Source organism: Heteronotia binoei, chromosome 2 (assembly GCF_032191835.1).
Source record: "Heteronotia binoei isolate CCM8104 ecotype False Entrance Well chromosome 2, APGP_CSIRO_Hbin_v1, whole genome shotgun sequence".
Lineage (NCBI taxonomy): Eukaryota > Metazoa > Chordata > Lepidosauria > Squamata > Gekkonidae > Heteronotia > Heteronotia binoei.
This window is the reverse complement of record NC_083224.1, coordinates 75,530,823-75,554,207: the sequence shown is the minus strand read 5'-3', so window position 1 is coordinate 75,554,207 and position 23,385 is coordinate 75,530,823. Positions and strand designations below refer to the sequence as shown.

General features: G+C 45.9%; 1 protein-coding gene across 1 annotated transcript in view; it reads left to right on the top strand.

Moving 5' to 3' along the window:
* MFSD4A (major facilitator superfamily domain containing 4A) overlaps positions 1-23,385 on the top strand; it is a 61,329-nt gene that overhangs the window by 31,571 nt on the left and 6,373 nt on the right. The window contains exons 4-6 of the mRNA XM_060231310.1: positions 19,356-19,524; positions 22,414-22,529; positions 23,105-23,278. Of these exons, the coding sequence (XP_060087293.1) occupies positions 19,356-19,524; positions 22,414-22,529; positions 23,105-23,278 (459 nt within the window). The remainder of the gene's footprint in view (positions 1-19,355; positions 19,525-22,413; positions 22,530-23,104; positions 23,279-23,385) is intronic.

Sequence of the window (23,385 nt, the reverse complement as noted above, 5' to 3'; positions counted from 1 at the left end):
CTTTGCACCCAGGCTGGGTAAAGGTTTCTGGAAATTCACAGCCAGTTATGAATTAAACAAATAGAGTTTGCACATCTTTTTTATTTAGCCTAGGCCAGTATCTGACCTACCTGTCCTATGAATTATATCATGTGTTAATACAATTCAACAATCTAACTTTGTGGTTTGGCTAGAACAAAAGATTTACTCTGAGAGGCAAAACATTATTTCGCAAGACTGCTAAAAAGAAACATAAAATAGCTGTGTGACTAATGCTCAGATGCTATTATGTGCCATAGGAAAGGACACTGCACTTAGAGCTACAAGGAATCTTCAAATTATTTAGCTCATTCTTGGAGAACAAAGTCAAGCCTGTCTCTCAGTGGGCAGAGACTGACAAGAGCATGTGTTCATTAAAACTGGTATGTTAAACCAATTGCTTGGACCTGATGATGTTGAGTTGGAAGTTCCTCTCTTATCCATGAAAGGTTCCCTTTGAAGCTAAATAGAAGGAATTGTTTCCAAACTCTTTTAAACTTCCAATTGTTCCATGACTATATAGCTTAAAGACTAGTGGGAGGGCAGGAAGGGAAAACTGCTATTTAAGAATCTTGTTATATCACTGCAGATGTTATCTTGAATATGTTACGTAAAAGCTCAGATTTAACTTCCAAGGAATGGCAGAGAATAGTCAAGAATAACTTCAGGGTCCATTCAGGAGCAAAAAGGGTCTAGAAGACCTAAACAGCCAGGATAGATAGCTAATTAAATATATAAAATATGCAGAGGAATATTAATATTTCTGTTGTAGTCCATTTAAGCAGTAGTTGTAGACCAGTGTTGGCTAAAAATGAACACAAAAGATCACTGCAGTCCTTACTCTAAAATCTGTATGGAAAAACATAGTCAGCTTTTTACAGTTGACTCTTTTGATAGGGATTCCATTATCTATGAAGATGCTTATCAAGGTGCTCTTAAAGTAGACGGGCATTTAAATATCTCTTGGAGAAAACCCAGGTCCACATCTTTGGAAATTTACATTGACTTGGAGATGTAATATGAAAGTACTTCACTCTTCTCTGGGGATGGTGAAGTTTGTGTGTGGATGTCCAGTTCTTTTCTTTAACCATGGATGTTGGCTGAAATGATCCCTCACCACCCATCCACCACTGGTGTGTAAACTTGAACTAGTTACCCTGCCTAGTTTTCCTTCACAGGAAAACAGCCTTTGCTGTATTCATGGTTGGCTCTACAGTGAGGTGAGGCAGCAGGTTTTGATGGAAAACAACTTCTGCTACTGCCCTGTCACCCCACTCCTACTCAGCTGCCTCACACTCCTCCCTTCCTCAGTCATCTGTCACTGCAGCAGTGCAGGTCACACATGCCTGGTAGGGATCTCCATTCCCTTTTCTGGGATATGAGGCTAGAAGGAACATGTGGTGGTTGGCTCCTGGGCATTGGGCAGGGCAGTTGTGGCAGGCTTACAGCTAGGGACAACAGCCTTAGCTAAGCCTGATCCAGCCACCTTTTATCATCTTTATTTTGTCAGATGTTATAAAATATTTTTAAAAGCCCCGTGGCACAGAGTGGTAAAGCTGCAGTACTGCAGTCCAAGCTCTCTGCTCATGACCTGAGTTCGATCCGGTGGAAGCTGGGTTCAGGTAGCCGGCTCAAGGTTGGCTCAGCCTTCCATCCTTCCGAGGTCGGTAAAATGAGTACCCGGCTTGCTGGGGGAAAAGTGTAGATGATGGGGAAGGCAATGGCAAACCACCCTGTAAAAAGTCTGCTGTGAATATGTCATGATGTGACGTCACCCCAGAGTCAGAAATGACTGGCGCTTGCACAGGGGACTACCTTTACCTTTTTATATATATATAAAGTATTTAATGAATAACAACCTGCATTTAAGGTTTCTATCAATTTTATGTGCAGTAGACTATCTCAGTATCATCTAAGGCTTACCATTCAGGTCTGCTCCCATTCCCAGTGAAGCTGTGGCCTTATTGTCCACGACTGGTTCTAGTTGGAATTTTGCATATATTGCTTGATGTGTACATATATTTGCATGTCTGCTCCAATGCCTTTTGCAACACATCCCTGTGCAAAAGCAGTTGCAATTCTAAGGATATTTTCCTGGGAGTAAGGCCTGTTGAACAGACTTGAAGTAGGATTTTGATTTGACCTACTTAGAATTGTTGACTTAGAGCTTGTTCACCAAACTACTGGTGAAGACAGGGCTCTTGTAGAGTCATGAGAATCAAGTAGAAAGCTGGTAGAAAGGTTTGCACCACCACCACCACCACCACCACCACCAGTTGGGGATGGATTAAACTTTCAGAAGTTTTGAATCCTTTGAGTTCTCTGATTTTGTCCTTGTACAGTGAGAGTCTGTGAATCTTCTGGGTGCAAATAGGCTGAAAGAGTCAAACTATAAAAGATGTCAGGGATTCATAATCTGATTTCCCAGTATGTAATTTAACCTTAGTATATACCCATTGTTGAGTGCGAGATGTTTATGGCGGAGGAGTTAACATTTCTTTCCTACACCATTTCCATAATTGATTTGAAAACAGACCCCCACCCCAGTAGCTGCTAGCTCTGTTTAAGCAAAAAGGGTAGGCACCCATATTATATCTCCCCTGCCTCCCAGGGGCTGATGGACATTTGAGAGGGTCCAGTTTCCATTGGGGGGAAATAATGGGAGGGGAAGTGTGCTGCAGTCCCCTCTTTTCCCTTCCCCTCTCCTCTTTTTAAGATTATAATTAGAAGATGTGCTTGTGAATCTCCACTATAACATGTAATTCGGCCCCCAGCAGAATGGTAGGAGCATGGCCCTCTTGGCTGCTGCTCTCTAGCACAGGATGTGAACTTGTGAAGCTGACTTATCTTGTGTCTGACCACTAGTCTTTCAAGGTCAGCACTGTATACTCAGCTTGGCAGCAGCTTTCCATGATCTCAAAAATCATTCATATCACCAACCACCCAATCCTTTTAACTAGAGAAGGCAGGGATTGAGCCTGGAACCTTCTGCTTGCCAAGCAGGTCCTCTACCCTTGAGCCATGGTCCCACCTCTGACGTGAACATGTATGCCCAGCAAGGCTATCCTGTATTCAAGATGGTGGGACTTGCTGTATGTAGACCACCCCAAGAGTTCTAAACAGAAGGTGGCCAAGTACGTCTGAAATAAATAGGTATCTGAAGAATGGAAAGAAGCAGATTTTGTGCCAGCCTGCAACAATCTTACTCCTGGTTTGAATGTCATGTTCAAACAGGGACTATCCCATCCCCCCATAATGGTACAATTGATTATAATATAAACCAACAGTTCACACAGTGGCAAACAGAATGTCTTTTCATATTGTTGCTGTGTTACTGAGAAAATGTGGGTATAATGGAACATAGCTGCAAGTGAGAAAAGTTATGATAATTAGTCTCCTTCAGGAGGCAGGCTTTCAGTTTCTTGTTGCAGTTTCTTTGACTGTGCTTGGTTTACTTTCTGGAAATTGGGGAAAATTCTAGAACATTGTGGGGAGGCTGTGAGGTCATTCCCTCCATTCTTTTTCTCCTGCTGCTTAGATGACAAATGAGGGTAAGGGCAGGCATTGGCCTACCAAGGGCAGGCAAATGGTAAGCATGAAAATGGGGCTGCCTGGATGGGGCCAGCTTGGGAATCCTGTGAACGTCTCATTGAGCGTATTGGGGGAATAATTGTAAATGATATTGCAGATGCTGGCATCTGTTTATCTGTTTCATAAAGTGGGCTCACATGTAGTAGGTTTTGTAAGAATTAGTGCATTTGGGTGCCACTGAACAACAGCTGTGAGTGTGCCATGGCTTCTTCAGGGAGACTGTGCAAAGTTTAATTTCATGGAGGATTCATTCGGGTGGTCTCCTCTGACCTCATTCACCTCCTCTTTTGAAAGATCTCTACTGCAAAATTGTTTGCACAATTTTGAACACTCTCCAGCTTCTGCCAGGCCTTCAAACACTTTGGTGGGTGTTGGAACTTCTGTTTTCAGTAGGACTTTGAAAATAGAACAGCCTACGTTTACCAACTCTGATGTAGTCAAGCAAAACATATGGAGTTGGTAGGAACAGGAGAAATTCCTGTAGGTACATCTGTTTTCACTCTGCTTTATAGAACTGCTTTCCTTAAAGAAAAGGAGAACCTTCTTTTGTAACCAATGAATTTGGTGATGGAGAGGAACTATGCAAGCAGCAGTTCTATAAAGCAGAGTGAAAACAGATGTACCTCCTGGAGCGAGCAGAAGCCTTTGTTATTGCTGCTGTTGGGCAAACTCTGCTTCTCCATTCTTGTTCCTTGATTGGTTCAAGTACCTCGATCTGATTCCAGAATGGGTTTTATCTCTCCCTGTATGCATCAAACAGCGCTTGAGCATATGTCATGCTTCGTCTTTTGAATATTTATTTAGCATTTGTAAATACCAAGGATGCAATGTGGTGTAGCCATGTTGGTCTGCAGTAGAACAGCTGGATTCGAGTTCAATCAAAGCTCCCTTTGTCAGACACAACAGGTGCTCTTTAGATATCTGACGAAGGAAGCTCTGACTCTTGAAAACTCATACCCTGAAAGTGCTGTACAGTGCTGCAGGGCTTGAAACTAGCTTAGAGAGTGCAGCGGAGGCATTAAAAAACTAAACTTGAAACATTGTTGTGGCCATTCAGAGGGATAGCAAAGGCCCAGCTGTTCAGTAGAGGAGACATTGGAGAGTTAGGTGATGCTGATCATCACAGGGGCTGACCAGCTGACTGCTTCTTGTTCCTGGACAGGATTCAGGCTGGAATTGTGTACATTTGTCCAAACAGAGAATGTGCAGGTCTGTAGCCACTTCTCTGTCTGTAAGTCTCTCTTATGTTCCTTCCTCCAAGGACCTCAGGGCAGCATAAATATTTCTTTTTCCCTCCACTTTATCTTCACAACAACCCTGTGAGGTAGGTTAGCCTAAGCAAGCGGCTGTCCCAAGGAAAGCCAACAAGCTTCATGGTTGCAGCCATTTGACTCTCAAGGACTCTTTTCCCACAGCAAAAATTTTTTGTATTGCTTTAATCTCTGCTTTAGCTGCAAATACATGAATGTTGGTGACAGATCTTTTGCACAGGGGTGTTTTCTCTGTGCTTTGCTCTCTTTTTTCCCTGACTTTTCCACACATGCAAGGCAACAACTCTATTTTGGCTCTGAGGATGTGGTCATCACAGCTCATATGGTGGTCATCCCCCTTTTTTTGTTCTTTTCTTTGGGCATGGCCTATAATGGCTCTGTTAACATTTGAAATAGATAAATGGCAAAAGATCATTAAGAGCTGATGACTCATGAAACTTGGTTTGGGGATTTTAAAAAAGTTTTGCATTTTTCTGTGAACCTGTGAAGGGAAAAACCGACTGGAAGCCGTGTGGGCCTCCCCAGTTCTTCACTCATTGCTCAAGGGATGCCAGTTTGTCTTTACCCACAGTGGCAGAGCTGGGATGTGTTGATCAAGACCCCTCCCCAGGGCTCCACTTGACCTACAAAATAGGATCAAAAGGAAATACACTGACAACAATAATGTTTTCTTTTGAGTATGGAATTAATTAAGTATGTTTTCAGAATGGTAAATGAAAAGTCAGAAAGCAGTTTAGTGAGCAAAGGGAATCAGGCAGACTGGAGCTGCTGCAGCTTCTCACAGGCATCTGGCACAGGGCCAGGCTTAACAAAGCACATTCAGCTGCTAAATACTGCTGGCGGGGGAAGGAGAACACTAACAGATGTGTGGCACTGGGGAACAAGTTCCTTCTGCAAGAGCAGTCTATCTGACCAGCTGGAAATTCAGCAGCAGTCTCATAATCATACAAAGAAGCATTTGAAACAAAACCTTTCTTTTAGCTTCTCTTCAGTGAGTTGCCCTGAATAGGAGAGTTCCCTGGACTTGTAAATGGAGCCAACAGAAACAGGACCTTGTGGAATTCTTTGAAATTAATCAAGCTGCTGTCCTCTGCCAGTCAGTTCACTTCTAGATTCTATCACTCAACAAGTTGGTGGATCAAGAAGTTAAGTGTAACTGTTTCAAAAACCTTGGTGCACGTCTATACTCAGGTTTGAATAATGACAAGACCTGCACCTGTAGCAGGAGGATCCTCCCTTGAGCAACTGCCATAATGCTACCTCTAGTCCAGAGTGCACCTGATCCAAATATTGCAGTTCCCACCTGTTGTACCAGAGTACTTCAAAAGTGGAGAGTGGGGAATCAAACTACTTCTTTTCCATTTTGTCTATTCCTGAAGGGTGTTTCTCAACTGGGGGAGAGAACATAAGCCGTCTCCCCTCACCATTACATGAATGATAAACGTTGTCAGTGCTGCCATGACTGAGAATGGATTAAGGGGTGGTAGAGATGACAGGTTACAAGTCAGGGAAAGCCTCTGAGAGTACTTTCAGAAGAGAGGCTAAAACCAGACTTTGATCTCAAATGCTAATTTTTAAAGCTGTGATTATTATAATGTAGTAGGAAATGGCCATTTTGAAAATTGGCCTTGGAAATGTGGCTCTTTAGTCCTAAGCAATCTGTTATTTGTGAAATGGGGGAAAAACCAGCGAAGTGTGTTATCTGGGCTTTTTTCCTAAGAGCAAAGTACATGGGATGCTGAGAGATTATTATTGATTACTTTATATTGTATTATCTTTTATGGAACCTGATGGGGTGTACAAAAGTTCCTTGTAAGGTTTCTCTTTTAAGCATTGACCAGACCCAGGCGTGCTTAGCCAAGCATAGTTTAACATTCATTGTTATAAATGAGGCTCACTCTGATGTTCAAGTTTGTTTGCTGGAAGTGTTACTCAGACCCCCAGCAGCACCATAAGGAAAGAGGTAGCATTTTTAGTGTGATGCATGACTTAGGAATACCCAGAGGAGGAGCACTACAGAATCCTCTTGCTGCCACCTTTACTTTGATAGAAGAGCCTGCTTTTTTCTCTGGTACCAAGAGCCAAATTGCCTCAACACTAGATTCAGGAGTGGGACCAGCAAGTTTTTAAACCGTAATTGGAAAAATCATTGGTCAATTGATTTGTGGTGTGTGGAACTAGAGTTTAAGACACACACAAACATTTTCTTTCATCCAAACAAGATAAGACTTCCAGTTTGCAGTCGAGGATAATAGGACTCTGCAGCTTTTGGTTTTATTTTTGTCAGTCTAGTAGAGATATGGAACCTCAGGGAGAATAAGCCTCTCAGTATATTCAGAGGTGGACAGGGACTGACCCACCCCTCTGTCAAGGAGAATGTGGAGATGTCCCACAGAGTGTAAGTTACCTGTAATTTGTTGGTTTTCTGTAGTGAGCTTTTGCTATAGTTTCAGAGGCTGGTCTGCAATAGAACAGCTACATTTGAGTCCAGTAGCATCTTAGAGACAAGCAAGATCTTTGGGGTGTAAGCTTTTGAAAGCCCCTTCTAATGAAGGGAGCGTTGACTTTTGGAAGTTTATACTCCAAAAATCTTTTAGGTTTCTAAGGTGCTGCTGGGATCAAATCCAGCTGTAATAGTTCCCTTTCCCGTAAATTGCTTTCTGACTATCTGAGTTTCCTGCTTAATTAGCTGTTTACTATATTAAAGCTATTTTAGAAACCGAAGTGCATCCTTAGGATGGAGAATTCCATGATTAGATGATTCCAGCACACTTGTCCTCATAGATCGCTCATGCCTCACAAAATCCCTGACAGAGCTGGGAGGACAGCTCCATCTCTAGTTGACGGAAAAACTTGATTGCCCCCACAGACGGAAGGAAGAGACGGACACAAGGGTTTGGGTAACTAAGGGCCACTTTCATTATTATTAAATTAACAACAAGGGCTATAAACATTACAGGCAGCACAGCAGGGCCAGGGGACAAAATACCCCTCCCCTGCCACATGATGGGTGAGCCATCCTGCCCCTAGGCATAGCCAAAGTGAATGTCTCATTCCCAGCTGGCCTAGCAAAGGTTATGCCCTGGATTTCCAAGACCCCATCTGCATGGCTGAAGGGCGGATCAATCCATGCAAACCTGAGGCAGTCCACTTCATCACTCAACTAGTCCGCATGGACCAGGAATGATTTAGCCAGACCTCGTGCTCCAAAACTGGACTGCTATTGGTGCTCACCGAGCTGCATAACGGAAGTTAGGCAAAAAACCCCAGCCAACCTGAAAGCCTACTTAAACCAGCCACACCCTAGCCAATTCCACAATCCCTTTTACAAGCAGTGTGAGGTAGGCAAAAAACACCACTTCCAACAGCCAAACAGGAAGTGATGAAAAAATTCCTACCTGGTTCCCAAAATTAGGAGCAACCAGCTATCGCCCACATTGCCACACAAGGGCGGGAAGGTGGGCTGAGCATGAGGCGAAGATTGTAGGCAGGAGTGGAGAAAGCCGTTAAGGCGTGCCTGCTCCGCCCTCACCTCCCATAATGCCCTGCCTGCTCCTCCTCCTTACGAAGAGGCAAAACGGCCTCCAGAAACAAGGCTGTGCAGCTTGCCTCCGGTTGGGAGCCGCATTGCCCCCACAGACGGAAGGAAGAGATGGACACAAGGGTTTAGGTAACTAAGGGCCACTTTCTTTATTATTAAATTAACAGCAAGGGCTATAAACATAACAGGCAGCACAGCAGGGCCAGGGGACGAAATACCCCTCCCCTGCCACATGACGGGTGAGCCACCCTGCCCCTAGGTATAGCCAAAATGCATGGCTCATACCCGGCCAAAGGTTATGCCCTGGAGTTCCAAGCCCCCATCTGCATGGCTGAAGGGCGGATCAATCCATGCAAACCCGAGGCAGTCTGCTTCATCACTTAACTAGTCCACGCAGCCCAGGAATGATTTAGCTAGACCTCGTGCCCCAAAACTGGGATGCTATTGGTGCTCACCAAGCTGCATAACGGAAGTTAGGCAAAAACCCCAGCCACCATGAGGCCAAGCCTCTGCTTAGGCAGCTGCACCCACTAAACGCCTAGCACTTCCCTAAGCCCAAGTTTTAAGTCATCCAAAAAAGCGTCGTTTCCCTTATCGGAAAGATAGACGCCATCAATCCTGTATAAATCCGTGCAATTAGCACGGATCCCCGGATGAGGGAGAAAGTGGTCCAATGCCCCCTCAAGGGCTTTTTAAATTTCTAAATTGGCTATGTGGCGAGCTCTCTCAATTGCCTGTGGATCCCATGCCCCACGCTATACCTGGTGCAGGATCATGGCCGACCACACAATCAAAACCTGAGGCCAACTCCTAATGACTCTAAAGTCATCCTTGGCCTGCAGCACAAGGGCTTTTTCCTTCAGCAAGCCTAGATCGTTTCCTCCCAAATGTATCACCACAACATGTGGTGGCAAAACATGAACATTTTCAAAAGCAAGGGCAACCGGCTCAACCAATGGAGACCCTGCCATCCACGCCACTCTATGGTAGCCCACTTGCTGAGCCCCAGCTGTGACCTGGCCAAAGTCCTCCTGGCCCAATGGGCAACCCAGAACACGAAGCTGTGCCCGCATATGAGGACGTGTCGTCTCTCCCCACGGACAACAGCACCTGAGAAAAGAAGAAAAGAGTGAATAACAACACCCTCAATAACCTGATGCCAGTTACTGCAGTGCCAGAGGGCGGACATAGCCTTTATAGGCCGCAGAACACCACCTACCAAGCTTCTGAATGGATGGTGGGGAGTACCCCAGAGCCACCGCCGTAGAAGCCGCCCCTATGTGAAAAGAATGAGTGCCAAACTTAACCCCCACCAGGCCAAGCCTAGCGAGAGCTTTGACAGTCAGAGACCAAAACTGATGCTTCGTCAGGGGCCTACCGTCCCTATGCCAGAACAACAGACCAGCCCCAGAATCGCAGGCAGCCAGATAGCTCATTAAAGCTACTACAGAACACAGTTCCCCCTCGGAACAGGCACCTAAACTAATAGTGTTCCCCCACTGCAATTGGTCAGTCTTAGAATGATGCACTGTAATATATGCCGCTCCATCAGCAATGTGAATGTCTTGGGCCAACAAGACCATTCCAGAAACATCCCCTTTGGACTGAGCTATCAGCTCACTCACCTGGAGAGCCCCCAAAAATGCCACCAGGGAGGAAGCATGAAAGAGAAGTGTTTCGTACTCCGACAGACACACCTGGCCCCAGACTGACCGTAAACCCCTAAGAGTTACAGATGAAATCGGCTGCCTTGCATCTGACCTAAGCCCAGCCTCTCTGGCCCACCCTTCAAGCACCTTCTGAATGCAGAAATCACTGGTTTGTTCCTGTAACCCCATGGCTTTACTGGCAAAAGCCAAAGCAGACAACCGGCCCAGAATGGATCGAACTGCCAGGCCCCTGTGCTGCAAAGATATGCAATAGTGGAGTAAGTGCTCCACTGGAAGAGGCCATTCCATGCTGTAACCTACGGTGCTCCTAAAATTCTCAAACTGGCTTACTGCCCTTGTGTATGATTTTCTAGTGCTAGGAGCAATAGTGATACTTATCACACTGCCGGCCTCGACCCGCCAATCCTCCAAATCTCGGGGGGCATCCTTGTAGGAAGAAGATCTGCGTCTGGGGCGAGCTGACGAAACCTCTGCATCTGTTTGTGAGAGAGAGCATCAGCCACCCTATTATCCACCCCAGGCACATGCCTGACAAAAAAATAAAATATTCCGCCGCAGGCATTGCAGTGTGAAAGCCAAAACTAACCTCATAACCCTGGGTGATTTAGAAGTGAGGGAATTGATGACATGCACCACAGCTAAATTGTCACACCAAAAGTGGACTGTGTGGTCCGCCAACTCATTTCCCCACAACCAAATGGCTACCAAGATCAGGAAGAACTCTAAGAAGGTCAAATCCCTGGTCCACCTGGCGTCTCCCATTCCATAGGCCAGTCCTCCGTGCACCAGTGTCCGCGAAAATAGACGCCAAATCCCAAGGACCCTGCAGCATCGGATGTAATTTGAAGCTTGGTTTCCAACCTCAAATCCTCCCTCCAAAAGGAGACACCATTAAATGAAGTAAAAAACTCCTGCCATAATAAAAGATCCTCCCGTATGCTTCCGGAAATCCAAATTCTGTGATGCAGCTGGTGTAGACCAGCCATTGCATCACACAGCCTCCTCAAGAAAGGACAACCAGGAGCGACCACCTTACAAGCAAAGTTTAGGTGTCCCACTAACTGCTGCAACTCCTTCAAGGTTGCCTTCCGCCGCAGCAAAAACTGGGCAACCATCTCCTGGATGGTTTTTCCCCTGGGAGGCGAGAGGTTTGCTGCAAGGAATCTAGTTCAACACCTAGGAATGTCAATTGCTGGGTAGGGCCCTCTGTCTTCTCATGGGCGAGGGGGATGCCCAACTCCTCAGACTGCACTGTAAAGGCTACAAGCAAGCGGGCACACTGGCCGGAGCCCAAAGGGCTGGCAGACAAAAAGTCATCAAGTTAATGCACCACATTGCTTAAACCAGCCCTACAGCACGCCCCCCATTCTAAAAAAGAGCTAAAGCGCTCAAACGGAGTACAAGAAACTGAGCACCCCATGGGCAAGGCCCTATCAATGTAAAACTGCTCATCAAATTAGAAACCCAGCAATTCAAAATCCAAAGGATGAACAGGGAGAAGGCGAAAGGCAGGCTTTATATCGCATTTCGCCAGCTCAGCACCCACCCCACAGCACCTTACCATGTGAACCGCTGCATCAAAAGATGTGTATCACACAATACACAAAACCTCAGGTATGGCATCATTCACCGATTCCCCACGAGGGTAAGATAAATGGTGGATCAATCTAAACTCCCCTGGGGTCTTTTTAGGCACAATGCCCAAAGGAGAGACCCACAGAGAACTCACAGGAGGTGCAGGGAATGAGCCAATCACCCTGCCCTCAGCCAATTCTTTCCCGATTATATGCTCCATACCTATAACTGACTTCAGGTTATTGGCCATAAACGGCCTTCTGGGACCCTGACAAGGAATTCTGAAACTGAACTTAAAACCGTTGAACAGGTAAACTCTGTCCTTAACCTTAGGATAATTATGGAGCCAGGCCTCAAGCACTGTCACCTTTATTGGGCTGGGGCCGTTTTCCAAATGGCTTATTTGTCCCATCCAAGCCCTGCTTGCGCAACCCCCTCCTGGGTTTACCCCGGGAACAATTAGTAAAGGAGTGAGACCCTCTGCACAGAGGGTACTCATGCTTGTATGGGCAGTTTTTCCTTCCACACCCCCCCTGTGACCCAAATTCCCAGCAGAGCAAGCGGGGTTGAACCGCCTACCCCGCATTACCGCAGGAACCAGAAGCAGCAGCTGTGCGCTGCACAACATGGCCGCTATTGGACCTTATCTCCAAGATTAGGTCTCACTGGCGATATAACCTGCAGCCACAACTGTGGCTGAATTTACTGGAGCCAGGCAGGGCCATTAAAGCTGGTGCAGCTCTTGTATATGATATCAAAATACTGAAAAAGGGAAGTGGCCCTCCATGGATGAGACCGGAAATTATTCCGGCCTAAATAATGAACCCGGGCACCCAACTTGCCCAGGTCCTATCAACTTTCCGCCGTTTGATTTTCTCCTTTTCCCTGTCATCAAGGTCCTCCTTATCCTTTTTCTCTAGCTCCCTGCAGAGCAGAGAAAAAAGGTCCACAAATTCGCCTTTTAATATTTTATCCTTGGTGGCTGGCAACAAGTGATCCCACAGTTGCGCACCTGAATCTGTCTACCTGGTGTACTGTTAGCTTTTGAGCAAGTGCTACATCAATGCAGAAGCAAGGCTCTGCTTACAATTGCGGGCAGGGCATGAAACGGGTTTGATTTTGCTGTTTGTTTAGGCTTGCTTATGCTGGCGAGCCCTATACTAAAGCCTCTCATTAAACAGAATACCAGTAGGTTCAGTATGTCATCGACAAGCAAAGTATGCCAAGTAGTAAGATCCTGTAATAAAACTCCTTGGCCCTGCCTGTGTGTATCTTGGCAGATGAACCAAGCCACAGAAGCCAAATAGGCTCATCATCTTCTTTCTTTTTTGTTTGTAAAGGTGAAACACAAGGAAAAAGACACAGGCAGATGAGATCTCTGCAGATGAGTCCATAAAAGAACACTCAGAGGGCTGGTGGAAGGAACATGGAAGGGACTAATTCAGCATTTGTTCAGCTCCTGCAAGGTGCTGTTTACCTTTCCAGTCCTTTGAGGGGAAGCCGTGGCTGCAATAGTGCAGTCGGAGCCCTCTGCTTAGTTCGATTCCAGCGGAAGCTGGTTCAGGTAGCTGGCTTGAGGTTGACTCAGCCTTCCATCCTTCCAAGATCGGTAATGAGTACCCAGCTTGCTGGGGGGAAAGTGTAATGACTGGGGAAGGCAATGACAAACCACCCCATAAAAAGGTCTGCCGTGAAAATGTTGTGAAAGCAGCGTCACCCCAGAGTTGAAAATGACTGGTGCTTGCACAGGGGACCTTTCCTTTGTTTTCCTTATTCCCTCATCCCAGATGTGCATCAGTGGTGAGAAAGAGAAGAAAGCATTCTGTATGTGCTCAGTTACACTTTTTGCTTTTGTAGGACTTTTGAGTGGCATGCCCCAGGCCTGAGTCTTGATAGTCAAAACAGGTTCTGAAGACACAATGCTCAGCCAAGATTCTCTCTACCCTGTCTCCTTGCTGCTTCTAGCTTTTGAACAGGGCTAACATTTTGACCCAGTTCAGCAAAACGCTGCAGTCATTCCAGGGTAAATTGTCTGGCTTTGCAAATGGAAGTAATGTTTCTGGGGCAGCTGACACACTGTTCTCTTTGCTTGTTTATGCTTGGACCCCCCTTCCCCAAAGTACTCTTAATAGTCATGGCTTTTTGGAGGATGAGAGCTTAAAGAGAGCAATAAATTTGGGTTCTCATACATGAAGCTGGCTTTTGCTGAGCCAGACCAGGCATTTATCAAGGTTTGTATTATCTACTCTGACTGGCAGTGGCTCTCTAGGGTCTCTGGTAGAATCTTCCATATCACCCACTAGCCAGTTCTTTTAACTGGAAATGTCAGGGATTGAACTTGGGACCATCTTTCTCCCTGAGCTATGTTCCCTTCCCAAATGCATGAATTTTGATTCAGTGAAGATTCTTGTAATTCATATCAATATTCTGTATGCCACTTCAGTGGTTTTATAACACTTTACCATCCATAGCTTTTCATCCTCAGACCAATCTGCAAGCTAGGTCACTAACCCCACCCCACTGGACAGAAGGGAAAAGGGGGCTGAGGCAGTAACTTGCCCAAGGCAAGCATAGGCGACTGCCATTTTAGTTCTGTACCTCAAGTGTGACTGGGAAATGTAACTGTGTTATGCTGCTCTCATTTTTGCAGTAAACTTGTCCTTCACGCAAAGTAGTTCTGACCTCCGGAAGGATTCTGACTATTAGCAAAATCCATGGGTCTGAGCTGGCTGTTCTTGTGCCTATTGTTCTGGGAACAATGGAGTCCTCTTAAATGAATTCAGCTGGGGAGGAGGGTAGACAGAGAGGGAGAGAATGCTCCATAGGTTGAAAGAATACTTTGAGCCAACAAAAGCCAGGAAATGTGGAGTTACGACTTCTGCTAACTCACAGACAGGAGGGAAAACAAACACCAAAGCCACCAGCCGTTAATTATGAATGTCTTGGCTTAAGCAGCCAAGGGGGGGAGGGAGGGAAGAGAGGAGGAAGACAGCTTCAATTAAAATTATTGAATTCTTTTAATATACCTTATCTTCTAAAAAAGAATATCCCAGTGGACTTTTAAAAGGCAGCCTTATCTCAGAGATAAGATTTAGGTGACTAAATTGGTTGGTGCCATGGCAGAACACTAGAGGGTGCTGTTCCATGTAATATGAGCAGCTCTTTAGGGTTGCCAATTCTGTGATGTGAAATTCCTGGAGATCTGGGCAGGGTGGAGGTTTAGGATGGGGAAGGACTCAGCAGGGTATAATGCCATAGAGTAGTGTTTCCCATTTGCAGGATCGTGACCCAGTACTGGGCCACGGAAGCCTCACTACCGGGTCACAAGAAAAGCCAAACCTAGCCCCACCCCCAGCAAAGCTAGCCCCGCCCCATCTGTGTGTTGTGCAGAGAGGAGCTGGGCTGCTTCTCCTTCCTTCTCCCCCACTCCCAGTGTTTGAGAGAAAAACTGGCATCCATTGGCACTTTAGACCCATGAAGTGTTCTTCAAGATATGAGCTTTCATGTGCCTTGCAGTATGTTCTTTTGGGGAGATTTCCCTGGGAGGCCTGGGCAGCAAAGAAGGGTGTGTGCATTTTTTTCAGCCAGGAGGGGCGGGGAGTGGGCATTCCAGTAGCTGTTTTTTTTTACCAAATGGCCCCTGGGCAGAATTTTTGCTGGCTGGGATCATCTGATTGTGAAGAAGGCTTTTTCTTTCTCTCCCCCCCACCCCTTCTTTCTTTCTTTCCCTGCAAGTGATGCTCTGTGCTGGGGCGGGAGAAGCAACAGTAGGAGGGCTTCTAGTGCCCTGGCCCCACTAGTGGACATTCTGGTGCTTATTGGGCATTGTATGAGGGAATTTTGGACTAGATAGTCCACTGGCCTGATCCAACATGGCTCCTCTTATGTTCTTCCTTTCCTTTCCTTTCCTTTCCTTTCCTTTCCTTTCCTTTCATTCTTTCCCTTCTCTTTCTTTCTTTCCTTCCATTTTTGCTGGATGAAACTTTTCTGTTCATCATACTGTTGTTGCAGACATAGGAGCTCTGCCAATGAAAAGTTTGCACACCCAGTTGTAGCCAGGTGGCCTTCTATGAGATTTCTGTGTGAGTAAGTGAGAGTAAGAGGTGTAGGGCAGAAAGAGATTATTGGAGATTATTGCGGTATATTTTAACAGCACAGGAAGAGATGGTACTATGAACTTGGCACCATTTTACTGGTCCTGCTTTTAACAGCTGTCTGACACCAAAATTAAACTCCTGTAGATACTAAAAAGGATGAAAGTAGTTCACTGGCTAAGTATCTGCATGACAGGTTGCTTTTAAAGGCATGGGAAACACAGCCAGTAAAAAGCTGCAAGCCCCTCATAAATATCCTTTTTGGGATAACTGCAGAAAAGCTTGTATAAACTTCATATACCTTGAAATTAATTCATTAATTGCAGTACAATTCTCTGCTACCTTTCACAGCAGTTTCCCAGTGTTTCAACCAAAGAAAAGTATCAAAAATAGCTGTCGAAAGATTTTCTTAAAACCAAGCAAGCTTGGTTGTAGCTTGAAGCAGGGTTCCAGTAGTAGCAGCTGAAGGAAGGGCCTACTAAATGTGTCAGCATATTTTGAGGTAGAGCAACTGCCAGGGCCCAGTGTGGGTGGTACACAGTGCTGGCATTCCTGATGGCAATGGCAACAGCACTCCCAACTGCATACACTGGTCAGTGCTGTTGAGGAAGGGATGTGTAGGTGGTGCAGGCAATTGAACATGGGCATTAGGAGTGCTTGCAAGCTGGAGAAAAATACACAAACAGATAGGTGCATGCAAGTGGGGGGTGAAAAGAGAGGACCACCCACTTTCCACCCCCATTTTGGCTCAGCATGAGTTTCAGAGAGATTTTTCTGAAAATGAATTTACTTCCGAAGAAGAGGCAGGTTTGGGGGAGTGCCCTGGAAGTGACATCACTTGGTCCTTGACACCACAGGAAATGACATGATTTCTGTCTCTCAGCTCCACCCCCAAAGTCTCCTGGCTCCACCCCCAAATTTTAGTGTCTCGAAGGAGAAGTGTAAAAATAACAGCCACGGGAAAGAAAAGTTCGGGAAACCTTGCCATAGAGAGTCCATACTCCAAAGCTGTCATTTCTAGTCTGAAGTTGCATTGTAATTTTGGGCGTTCACCAGGGTCCTGTTGGAGATTGGCTACACTGCCTGTGGGCCTGAGGTGTTGTGTCTGATCTAAAGCAGTGCCTGTCCAGATGGGAGCCAGTGGTCTCTCTAAATCTGTGACCCTATACTGGGCTGCTGGCCAGGTAATTTTAGTCCAGTGCTGCTGACAGTGGTGGTGCTAGACTGCCACCTGCTGGCAGAGTGGAAAGCATTTTTGTCAGCTGCAGCCAACTTAACAGCAACCCCAAAGGGTTTTCAAGGCAAGAGGTATTCATAGGTGGTTTGCCATTGTTTGCCTCCGCAAAGCAACCCTGGTATTCCTTGGTGGTCTCCCATCCAAATTCTGACAAAGACTGGCCCTGCTTAGCATCTGAGATCTAATGAGATATGGCTAGCCTCTCTGCATGGGGGAAGTGATGCTCTGTATTCTTGGTGCTTGGGGGGCGGGGGGGCAACAGTGGGAGGGTTTCTAGTGTCCTGGTCCCACTGGTGGACCTCCTGATAGCACTTGGGTTTTTTTGGCCACTGTATGACAGAGTGTTGGACTGGATGGGCCATTGTCCCGATCCAACATAGCTTCTCTTATGTTCTTGTGTTTAGCCTGGGCTACCTAACAATGTATGCAACTCCCCCATTTTAATCACTGAAACCACAGACTGGTGAGGAAAGTGAATCACACTAGAGTGGCAGAGATTCTACAGAAAATATCACACAGATTTTATGCTATGTTTGAGGATTTTCAGCACAGTTTCTTGAGAGCCCTGCATGCTAGGAAGATGAGGAAGCAAGGCAGTGGCTGTGTGCTAATGCAGTTATCCCCATTCAGTTGAATGCCAGAGGCATTTATGTGCACACATCCAGTTCCACATATCTGTGTAAGCAGGTGGGTATGACTTGAGGAGTGTAGTGGTTAGAATGCCAGACTGGGAGACTTGGGGTGGGAATCCCCACTTTGCTTGTGGAAGCTCTCTGCGTCACCTTGGGCCAAACATTGTCTTCCAGCCTAATCTATCTTTAAATGGTTCCAATTTGATAGTCCTCACCATTTGGTTGTTGCAAGGATAAACTGAGGAAGGAAAACAATAAGTCACTTTGGAGTCTCCTTTGAGGAGAACCAAGCCCATAGCCATGGAGGGGCCGGGAGGCCCAACCTACCCACCAACCCCCCCGCCCTCAACCTGTATAGCCCCTCCTGGCAGCCCCACTCCACCGCTCTTGTGGCCCCCACTTTCTCCACTGCTGCTGCTCTTGCAGCCCCAATCTCCCTGCTGCTCTGGTGGCCCTCCCCCCTCCCTCCCACCCACCCACCCGGTGAAGCATCGGCTCCTGGGGCTCTTTCAAGGTCCCCTTCGCCGATCAGCTGATTGGTGGGAAGAGTCACGCTGAGGCCGGCACTCCTATGCTGACCTTCTGGCACTCTCCAGACCAGCAAGCACTGCAAAAGCACCCACTGCCTCTGCTCTCTCCTGGGGAGGGAAGTGGGGAGGAGGCAGAGGGTGCTTTTGCAGTGCTTGCTGGTCTGGAGAGTGCCAGAAGGCCGGCATAGGAGCACCGGCCTCTGCGCAGCTTTTCCCACTGATCAGCGAAGGGGGTCTTGAAAGAGCCTCAGGAGCCAACGCTTGACTGGATGGGTGGGAGGGAGAGGGAGGCACCAGGGAGAGGACTGCCAGAGGGGTGAGGAGATTGAGGCACCAGAGCAGCGGTGGTGGAGAGATCGGGGCTGCCAGAGCAGGGGAGGCCCTCCATTGGAAATTTTATTCCGTGCCCCCCCCCCTAAAATTTTCTGGCTGCAGGCCTGGGGAGAACAGTGGGTGTAAATATCTATGCAAACTGCCATCTTGATGTCTGTGCTGTTGCAGAGCAGTGTCAGCACAGAGTTCTTTCACACTCTTTCTAGGTTCAAAAAACAGTATGTCTGAGGTAGAGAGATCTGTTCATCCAGCAGTTATGCAAAGCAACTGGCTGGTGCAGCTGCTGCAGCTGCTTTTACATCCTTACAGACAAACCGCACTTTCTGAATGTCCCTCTTCTGCATGGAGCTTCAAGACTGAGGACCATTCTGTTTGCCCAGCTTGTGAGCCTTTCACCTCCTCTATGCTGGCAGGAACTGATATAAGTCACAACATATATTCAGCATTGATGTGAGACTGCTGTTTGATGTGCTTTTGAGCAACTAGTTAAAACGGATGGGTTTTGCTACAAGCTGAATCTGACAGTACAAAAATACAGGATATTCCTTCTAACATTATATTGATGCTGAAACTATAAGATATTTTGATATTGTATGTACTTTGAGAAGTGATTTTTATACAGTGGATAAATAAATATTCTTTATTAATTTTCACAGAGGAGTTATAATACATGTCGATGTCTGTACATCCGTGATTCTCTGGCATACTGTGTAAGGAATTGATACAAGGCAGACAGACAGAAGGTGCCAAAGAGGTGGCTGTTTTTTGTGGATGTTTTCCTGGGCAAACAGCACAGCTTCCACCTGATGGGTGCCCAGCACAAACTGTTCCTAGCTGACCTGCCTTTCCTTGTTGTTTTCTAGCTGCCTGTCCCCTTTGCGGTGTTCCTTTTGCTCTACAAGGAAAGGCTGGTGCCCTGCTGTCAGAGCAGCAGCCCCCCACTGCTGCCAGCCGATGAACTGGCCATGGAAACACGGGCAGCTGACAGGGATGATTCTTCTACTTCCTCACCCAAAATTCAGCCAGAAATAGGTGAGAACTGCCATGCCCACTTTAAGCATGTGTGCTGGAGTAAGAATGGAATGGCTGCTGTGTTTCAGTAATGGATTGCAACTTGATTCACAAGCTCATTTAATTTTTGACGAAGAGTTGTTCTGGGATTGTGTGAATTGAGCCCAAATGCGGGAATGTTCTTTAATCTTGAGAAGACAATACTGACTTTGATGGACCAAAGGTCTGATTCGGTATAAGGCAGCTTCATATGTTCAATCTAGATGTGGATAAGCAAGTGCTCAAGGTTGCAGAAAAGCAGTAGCAGAACAAGGAACTGACCACAGGCTTCCTGAATACCATGTGAATACTCTAATCCAGGGGTCCCCAGCGTGGTACTAACACTTTTCCTGGTACCTGCCAAGTGTTTCTAGAAAGTGGGCAAAGCCACATGGGGATTTTGTCCAGCAGGACTTCCGATTGTCCATTAAGAGACCTGATTGGCTGTGCAGATTTTTTTAACAGTTGCTTTGGCAGCAACCATCACCACAGTACAAGAGTCTTACCTTTAGTTACACAGTGAAGCTGTGTGTAAGACAGACAATATTTTAAATGATTTTAAAAGGCATCCTGTTAAATAGAGCTTCTGCCTGAAATGTTAGAAGAGTTACTACAATAGTTATGCATGGCCTTACTCCCTGGAATTCATTGACTCTGCCTTTTGTGGCAGCCATTTGGTAACTCTGTCAAAATTCCAAAGGTGCCCATGGGCTCAAAAAGGCTGGGGATTCCTACTCTGACAACTTCATCAGTCCTCTTGGTGGCTACAACACTAGTCCCAGACCACAGCAGTGGTTCAAAGGTGTTTTGGTGCCTAATACCTATGGTGATAGTAGCGTCTGTCTCAGCATATAACTCTCCTTACTTCACTGCCCACAGTTCCATTTGAAGATGGTCCATGCATGTCCTATAGACTTCCCAAACTATCATCAGATCGCATCCACTCTAGAATTCAGCTATCATTTTGGTCATCTTGGTAACTGGCAACCAGAAATGGTGGCCAGAGTCTTGTAAGAAGACAAGATCTTGTGAGAGAATGGGAAGTAGTTATGTACTTGCTGCACTGCTCTTTAAGAAGGCTGGGGGAAGCCAGGAGATTATAAGGATTACTTCTTCCAATTCTTGGAGAGGGGCAGGAGCAGAGGACAAGGCAATGGGTGTTGCCATTCACTCCAATCTACTGCCTGAGGTGACCACATCAGATTGCCTGATTAGAAATTCAGTCCTGTCAAAAACCTTCTGCTCTCGGTGAAGAAACTCAAATCATTCCAAGTAGGTTGACTTATTGTATCCAAGAATACAAAGAATATTGGTCATCTTTTAGCTTCTGTTGTAGCTAGTTAGACTATGACTTCTGTTTGGTCCAGCAGGCCAAAACCTTTGCTGGTATTCATTGATTTTGCAGTGCTGCAGTAGTCTTAAGTATGATGTGAATAAACTCTTTGCTGTACTGAATGCAGCATTGCCACTGATGTCCATCCACAGGAAACCCTTTGCTGATTTAGAATGGAATTTCATAGCTGCTTTGTATTAGTGGTGACAAAGTGAAAACTGGGCCTTATAATAAGAACAAGTCTGTTTCCCTGTATTGCAGTAACTCCCATGAGTAACAGGAGAGCCATTATAGTCTTGTGTAGAAATGTTCTGAAGATGAAAAGCAGTCAGCATGTGCCAAGAATGTAATTACTATAACTTTGAAAGAAGAAACATGTCTGTGTATGTGTTTAAATGTTTCTCTGGTGATGTTGCTGTAGCACTTACCAGCTTTCAGATATGATTATACATGCATGCATACTCCAAGAATACTAGACAGTACATATATGTGGCTCATAGTCAGACATTTATGTGCATACATCAGGAGAGGGGGCTCTGAGTCAGCCCCTCCCCCCATCCATGCAGCAATAAGGCCAGTTTCCCTGCGGTCTTCGTGGCAAGCCAGGAAAATTATGGCATCAGCATGACTGGTGAATCCCATATGGTGGAAGGACCTGAAAATCTCATACACCCTGGTAACTTTTCCTCGATAAGAGGCCTGATGGACAAAAGCCTTCCACAGAACATAGTCTGATTAATGCAGTTCCAAGCTTACTTGATTTATAAACACACAGCAAGCACTATTTTACTTTCATAGATTTCCCATGGCTTATACTCGCCCATAGACAGGTTGAGACAATTTGTACCCGGGTTTTTTTATTCTCTTACTGTTCTCTTACCTGTAAACCAAGGGGGCATGTTGGTTGCCAGAAGGTTTTTTGTAAGTTTCTTTTTTGATTGCTCTTCTATCTAACTAAATAGCACCAGGAAGCCCACAAGCAGAACAGGATGGCAACAACCCTCATCACCCACTGCCTGAACTAAATTTGTGTGAACTTGCTGAACCAGGAATTGTGGGGAGGGGTCACTGAGACCTAACACCAACTCCCTCATACACATCTTCCTAGCACTGAAACATCAGGGAGCTAGGGAAACTAGCCTGTGATCTCATACACACACAGGGAGGGGAGACCTTATCCAGGCTTTCTAAAGCACAGATCTTCATTCTGATGTCCTTATATAAAATTGGTCAAGTCTCTCTCTTCTCTTCAATCTGATGTCATGATCAGGCTGGTGGTAGAGTTATGATTGATAGTAGGCCTATGTCTTTAACACAAAGACAATTTTTTCAGCCTTCAAATGACCAATCCCTTCCTGTTTGAACCAGAAAATACAGCAGAATGTCTTCAAAAACAGAGACGTCATTGAAATCATTGCTAAGTACCAGAACCTATTGCAGGACTCCAGAGAAATCATTCTTGCACATGTGGAGAGTTCCTGGCTAGTCAAGAAGGTTCAGCAAGGCTTTACTTACATAGTATTGTTTTCTTTATCCAGGGCATGGTGACCTCTTTGGATGCTGCCAAAGCAAGAACTTCAGAGGAGTTCCTTGCTCCTACTTTGCTGTCCATGTGACTGGAGCCCTTCTCCTCTTCATGACTGATGGGATCATGGTAAGGACAAGTGACAGGGAACTTGTATCAGGTTGACAGCTGCTGTGCTCTAAGTTCCTGAGAATGGGTTGGATGTTCTTGAACTATTCACCTGGGCTGCAGTACTCACAAGCCAAAGAACAAGTGACTGACTTGCTGTGTGCTTTTTCCAGCAAGTAATGGTTGGCAGATATTTACTGGTAACATTCCTTGGACTCAATGCTTGTGCAGTTTATGCTAAGATTTAACAGACCGTTCATTCTTTCCTAATTTTGTTCTTCCCTTTCTGTATCAGCTCCTTCTGGCTCAAAGTATGTAGCATGTGCTCTTATTTATTGGGCTGTTAATCCAGGATCACAAGTGCAATTGCCCTTGCTTTTTTATTTTCAGTATTTCCTCAGATTATGCTGAGTCCAAAACCCCTTGAGTTAAGGATCTCCATAGTTTCTTCTGAAGCTTTATCTAGTAAGCCTTCCATGGATGTTGCTGAGTACCTAGCATGAGGAAGGGGCCTCCCTTAGCGCTGAAAGACTGTGGCCCAGGTGATGCAAATCTAATGCCAATCTAATGCCAAGTATTCTTTGTTTCTCTTGCAGGGCGAGTATTCAGGTTTTGTGTACAGCTATGCTGTGGAGGAACCACTCTCAGTGGGACATAAGATGGCTGGGTATCTGCCCAGCCTCTTCTGGGGGTTCATCACAATGGGCAGGCTCATCTCCATCCCTGTGTCATACAGAATGAAGCCAGCAACTATGGTTTTCATCAACGTGGTATGGCCAAATCTTTCTCTTGTATTTCCAAGGCAGCCAAGATAAGGAACTTGGCAAAGAAGGCTGGTTGGCTTCTGTGGTCCTAGGCAAGCTAAGCAGCACTGCTG